The sequence below is a fragment of the Carlito syrichta genome, unplaced genomic scaffold, assembly GCF_000164805.1.
Source record: "Carlito syrichta isolate Samal-C Ts95f unplaced genomic scaffold, Tarsius_syrichta-2.0.1 Scaffold311717, whole genome shotgun sequence".
In the NCBI taxonomy this organism is placed as follows: Eukaryota; Metazoa; Chordata; class Mammalia; order Primates; family Tarsiidae; genus Carlito; species Carlito syrichta.
Genome location: NW_007255813.1, coordinates 326,046 through 332,649, shown reverse-complemented (window position 1 = coordinate 332,649; position 6,604 = coordinate 326,046). Strand labels below are relative to the sequence as shown.

The window sequence follows — 6,604 nt, the reverse complement described above, 5'->3', positions numbered from 1 at the left end:
AAAAAAAAAAAAAAAAACCCACAGAATATACGACACAAAGAGTGTAAACTATGAACTGTAGTTAATCACAATGTTTAGATCTTGGCACATCAGTTGTAACAAATGTACCACACTAACACAAGAGGTTAATAACAGGAGAAACTGGGAGGGAGGGTGAAGGATATATGGGGAGGGAGGGTGAAGGATATATGGGAATCCTCTGTGCCTTCTGTTCATTTTTTCTGTAAACATAAAGTGGCTCGATTAATTTCAAAACAGAAAAAGAAGAAAAGAAAGGAAAAGTGAGTGGGATGCCAGTGGAGAAGAGTTCTGAACAGCATATAAATCAGCCTGGACTCTCCCCCAGTAAACAAAACCCAGCAAGGGAGTGACAGAGCTGTGTTCTGGAAAGAAAATTTTGGTACCCTGCAGGGAGAAGAATCCAGAAGAAAGAGACCCAGACACCAACAAGGAGGTTACAGCAGAAAGGAGATGGGGTCAGTCTAAATGAGACGGGGGCAGTGTAGAGATAGGCACATGGGAAAGCAAGCAGTGGGACTGTCCCTGCGCATCCAGGGATGGGAGGGAAAATGCAGGTCAACTCTAGCATAAACTATGCGGCAGACAAGGGTGCTGTTAGAGCTACTGGGACAAATGAGCTGGGGGAAACGAACTTGGTTTTTGATTTATGAGGTTACCTATAGAATATGCATGTGGAAATGCATAGAGGCAGCTCAAAACACAGGTACAGAACTCAGAAAAGAGGTCAGAGCTGCCTTAGAGACAAATTATGGGATATAGGGAAGAGCTGAGTCATTCTTCATGTGGGCCCCTCAATGTGGTCTCTATATGTGGGCTAGTTTGGGTTCCTCCCAGCATGATGATGGATGGTTCTTAGGTCTAAAGGGGAGAGAGAGGGAGAAGAAGAGGGAGAGGGAGAGGGAAAGCAGGAAGGGCAGGGGGAGGGGGAGAGAGACGGAGAAAGAGATACAGACAGAGAGAGAGAGAGAGAGAGAGAGAGACAGAAAGAGACAGAGAGATGGAGAGGGGAAAGAGAGACAGAGACAGAGAGAGATACAGAGAAAGGGAGAAAGAGAGACACAGAGAGAGAGACAGAAAGAGAGGGAGAGACAGAGAAAGAGAGAGAGACAGGAGGGAGAGAGAGAAACAAAGAGAAAATGAGAAGTGGAAGCTGTATCCTTCTGTGACCTAGCCCTGGAAGTCACACAGCATCACTTCCACCCTCACCAGTCACAGCAATCACACACCCTCACTGAGATTCATGGTGGGCATGAAGGGCGTAGGCCTCACCTTTCCCTCTCCGTGGAGGAGTGCCCTTCACATTGTAAGAAGTGCATGTAGGATGGGATTTGGTGCAGTTGCCTTTGGGAATTTAAATCCACCCACATGAAAAAGTATTAGTTCAATGTGTATGTCTCTCAGGGAAAAAAGAATAGACATATTTAGGGAAGATAGATAGGGAAGGTCAATAACAATTCCAAACCAGCAAACTTCATCCATACGGAGTCTACTTTATTCCAGGAAAAGCAATAAATACTCAGACCCAAATAACCCAGATATTACTCATTGATGAATACCCATTTAAAACCTAGCATGGGCTGGGCTTGGTGGCTCAGCCTGTAAAGGCGAGTGGATTGCCTAAGGCCACAGGTTCGAGACCTGCCCAGGCAACTTGGTGAGACCCCCTCTCTACAATACATCAAAAATTAGCCGAGCGTGGTAGCACGTGCCTGTAGTTCCGGCTACTTGGAAGGCTGAGGCAGAAGGATCACCGGAGCCCAGCAGGTCGACACTGGGGTGGCTGTGAGCATGCCAGTTTACTCCAGCCTGGGCGACGGAGTGAGACTCAAACTCAAAAAAAAAAAAACCTAGCATGCTCACCAGAGAACCTAGTGCTCTTCTTCACCTATGCAAAAGGAAAGTCCCACTAAAAGTTTAGGGGCTTGTGTGACGTTAGTGGCTCAGTGAGAGCTAAGTAATTCTGGTGAAAGTCCTGTGGGAGACAGTCATCCACTGCCCCATCTACAGACAGCCCATGGCAAGTCATGCTCAACTCTGCCTGTTCACTTCAGTGCCTTTGTTAATTCATCTAAAATAAGCAGCTCCTCATAGAGTTTTGTTGGTGCTGGTTAGTGCTTTTAAAAGATTGAAACAGAACCAGTGATTTACAAGTCAAATAAGAAAATAAAATACACATTGATGAATACCCATCTAAAAACCCAGTATGAACACTTGGCAAACCATACAACACCGAAGAGTAGAGTTTATGTCAATGAAAAGAGCTTGCTCATTTACCAGCCCCCATCTTTTCTTCCAAATTATTCATCCTTTAAGAAACTACAACTTAAATACACAAACATTTAAATAAATATACCATAACCAAGAAGGTTATTCCATGAATGCAAAGATGGTCCAAATTACCACGTAAATATAAAGAAAAATTAGATGATTATCTTCATAATCACTAAAAACATCTTCAACAAAATTAATACCTATTCCTGAGTTGTTGCTTTTTAAAATTCTCAAAATAGGAATTAATACACTTTTGTTTTAGGATCTCACTATGTTGCACAGGCTGGCCTCAAATTCCTGGCCTCAAGCAATCCCCTTACCTTAGTCTGCCAAGTAGCTGTGTCAATAGGTGTATGTCACCATACCTGGCTTATGTATCCCTTTTTTTTTGCGGGGGGGGGTTGGAGTCTCACTCTGTAACCCAGGCTGGAGTGCAGTGGCCTGCTCATGGCTATCACAATCTCTATCTGCTGGGCTCAGACTATCCTTCTGCCTCAGTCTTCCAAGTAACTGGAACTACAGGCACACGCTATAATGCCTGGCTAATTTTTTGATTTATTGTAGAGACGAGGTCTCACCAAGCTGCCCAAGCTGGTCTTGAACCCCTGAGCTCAGGCAGTTCTCCCACCTCGGCCTTTCAAAGTGTTGGGATTACAGGCTTGAGCCACCATGCCCAGCTATGTATCCTTTTTAATTTCCTTTTTTTTTTTTTTGAGTTGGAGTCTCACTCTGTCGCCCAGACTGGAGTGCAGTGGCACACTTCCCGCCACCGCAGCCTCAACCTGTTGGGCTCCGGCGATCCTTCTGCCTTAGCCTTCCTAGTAGCCGAAACTACAGGCGCGCGCTACCACGCCCAGCTAGTTTTTGATTTATTGTAGAAAGGAGGTCTCGCCAAGTTGCCGGGGCGGGTCATGAACCCGCGGGCTCAGGCAATCCTCTCGCCTTGGCCTCTCAAAGTGCTGGGATTACAGGCTGAGCCACCGAGCCCAGCCTATGTATCCTTTTTAACATGATAAAACTATATAAATCTCAGTCCCGAAGCCAGCATCTTATTTAATGGGAAGCACTAGAGGTAGCCCCAGTCAGGTCAGACACAAAGGCAAAGACACCCACTATCTTCACTACTATTTAACATGAAATCCAAGACATAAGCCAAAGCAATCAGACAAGAAAATAATTAGAGATGTAAGAAGATTCAAACAATCTCTATTTGCAGGTTATATAGCAATATACCTGGAATCCCCAAGAGAATCAATGATAAAAACTGACACAACCAATAAATTAACTTGGCAAAATAGCATGAATGTAAAATTAACATAAATAGCCATCATGAAAGTCTGGCAACACACTCCTAGAGTATGGAGAAACAGGCATTGTCATACAGTGCTGATGGGAATGCAAGATGATACACCACCTATGGAAGGAAATTCAACAATATTTAGTAAAATTACTTTATGACCCAGCAATCTCATTTTTAGGCATCTATCCCAAAGAAATATTGACAAAATAGTCTTTTAAAAGCATTCAAAATAGGAATTGATGGACAATTTTTAACATGATAAAAATATATAAACTGAGACCAGTCACTGACAGATGCATAAAACTATTACCCAATTCAGCACTATTTGAAACCGCAAAATACTGGGAAATAACTCAAATGACCAGCAGCAATATGGAACAGATTAAACTATGGTACTTCCTAGAATGATACATTATACAATTCTCAATGAAGAATACCCATATGTACTGTATGGAGTGATCTCCAAGATATGCTTTTAGTTAAAAAATGCAAAGTTGAGAAAAATATATATGGCATGCCACTGTTAATCTAAGAAAAAGAGAAAAGGTACCAGGATGAATATGCACGTGTGTGTAACTTATTACATATACTATATGTGTGCAATTTTTTAAATGGAAGGATAAAACAAAATCTTCCAAAATCTGATTACCTGTAGGGGAAAAGGAAATGATGTCAAGGAGACAAGGATAGAAACTAGACTTCTATGAATAGATCTTGTTGTGTAGATATGGCTTTGGATCGATGAAAATATTTTACTTAATTATAAAACAAGGGTCACAGCAGTGAACATAAACCCTGTTTTTACAGCTATTAGCAAACCGGAATGAAAACAGAAATCAGCAGAACCGACATGGTACTTCTAACAAGTGAGCAGCCTTCTGAGAAAGAAGTTATGATGTGCTGGTGGCCAAACAAGAGAAACAGTAAGGTGACTCGAGCCATGCATGACTTACCTCCACCTTGCTCTCAGATTCGTGATTGGCAGCTGAGAAATACACAACCTCCTGCACTTCATCTCTGGGCCGGGCTGAATTTTTCCCAAATACCACCAGACCATCCTTAGCACGAGGTGGGAAGGCCACAAAACAGCAACTCGGAGGAGCCGCAGCCATCCTGAAAGGAGAATACCAGCGAGAGAATGGAAGCAGCCCTCCTGTGGAACATTCCAACAGTGAGTTCTTCAAACATATTCCCCAGTTCAAATCGTTTTACTATTGAACTGTGTTCCAGCTAGCTCACTATGAGATCCCAGCTGGCAAATGAAGGTGGGGTGCCTGGAGTAGAATGACAGAGCCACCGAGACCAGATATTGTTTAGTACTCCGTGGGATTAAATGAGCTCTGATTTGCAACAAACCACAGTGGCAGCCAAAAGTGCAGTGGCGTGGGAGAAAGGAAAGGAGGTTATTGCTCTAGGCAGAAGACACACAGACAGACACACACACACACACACACACACACACACACACACACACAAACACATACACACACACCTGTCACAGTAATAAAAGAATGAATATAAATATATTTACCTTATTACAATGACTACACAAGTGCCTCAGATCTAGAGACACAAGGCTACCATATAACAGATTTGGGGATATGATGGAGAAACAGATCCAAAGATAAAATGGAAGATGCCACCCTTTGTTTTTCAAAAGTTTCACTCCACTTTGATGTCATAACACTCAAGCACCTTTTGGCTTTCTGCCTCTCCAGCTGCTACTGGTATGGCTTGCTCTTTCCCATCTGGCCAAGGCACATCCTCACTGCTTGATCCTTCTTTCCTCATTTAATGCTCTTTTCTCTCTGGGAAAACTCATCCATGCCTAGGGCTTCCCTTGTCTGTTATGTATCAATGACCTACACATTTATTTCCAGCTCGTTCTCACCTTAAGCCTCTGATCCACAAAACCAACTGCCTGTTTGCTATCCAAAGGTGATTTCATCATCTTCTTCTCCTTCTAAGGTTGCTCGCCTCAGTGGCTAGCCCCACTGTTCATCCCATTGGAGTATCTGGAATTCAGGGCCATCCTTGCCATCTGCTTCTCATCACCTAACATGACATCATGGCCTGTAGCTTCCATCTCCTAAATCTCTATGGAAACTGTCCACTTCCCTCCATCTCCACTGCCACCACTGTGCACCAAGCCACCAACAACTCTAACCTGAATGACTGCAGTGGCACCCTAAGAGGTTGTTCCTAAAACTCTATCATTCCCCCTCCAAAACATTCTCCACATTGCAGCCAAAGTGATCTTTTTATTTATTTTATTTATTTTAAAGATGTGGGGTACAATTCAGGAGTAGGTATACAGATGGTCATTGTGTAGGTAAAGTTTGGGCCTCACTTTGGTCCCCACTTCACCTGGTTTGAGATCAAGTATCCTTATTGATATGGTATGCCCCTTCCCCCTCCCCTGGCAGCTTCCCACTACTGCCAATTCTTTTCTTATATTATTATGATAATTGTTCAAGGCCCACTATGAGTAAGAACATGTGGTACTCAGTTCTTTGTTTCTGTGATAGATCACTCAATATTATAGACCCTAAGTCCACTCAAGTTGCTATAAAGTTCGTAATTTTGTCCTTCTTTATAGTTGCATAATATTCCATTGTGTATATGTACCACATTTTTTTATCCAGTCCTCTGCAATGGGCAGTACAGTTGGCTCCATATTTTTGCTATTGTGAATAATGAAGGTTTGATCATTTCATCCCTGTTCAAAATACTACAGAGGTTGGTCAGGCTCAGCGGCTCAGCCTGTAATCCCAGCACTTTGGGAGGCCGAGGTGAGTGGATTGCCTGAGTCCACGGGTTTGAGACCAGCCCAGGAAACTCGGCGAGACCTTGTCTCTACAATCAATCAAAAATTAGCTGGGCATGGTCGAGCACATCCGTAGTTCCAGCTACTTGGAAGGGTGAGGTGGAAGGATCGCCGGAGCCCAGCAGGTAGATGCTGGAGTGGCTGTAAGTATGCCACTATCCTCCAGTCTGAGCAATGGAGTGAGA

The 6,604-nt window shown here is 43.4% G+C and overlaps 1 protein-coding gene across 2 annotated transcripts in view; it reads right to left on the bottom strand.

Annotated features, from left to right (window-relative positions):
- The window catches only part of SCRN1 (secernin 1), an 84,231-nt gene extending 79,323 nt beyond the window's left edge, over positions 1 to 4,908 (bottom strand). For both annotated transcript variants that reach the window (XM_021718023.1, XM_008068986.1), the window contains exon 1: positions 4,546 to 4,908. In XM_021718023.1, the coding sequence (XP_021573698.1) occupies positions 4,546 to 4,704 (159 nt within the window). In that variant the 5' untranslated portion in view covers positions 4,705 to 4,908. The remainder of the gene's footprint in view (positions 1 to 4,545) is intronic.
- Positions 4,909 to 6,604: the final 1,696 nt, after the last annotated feature.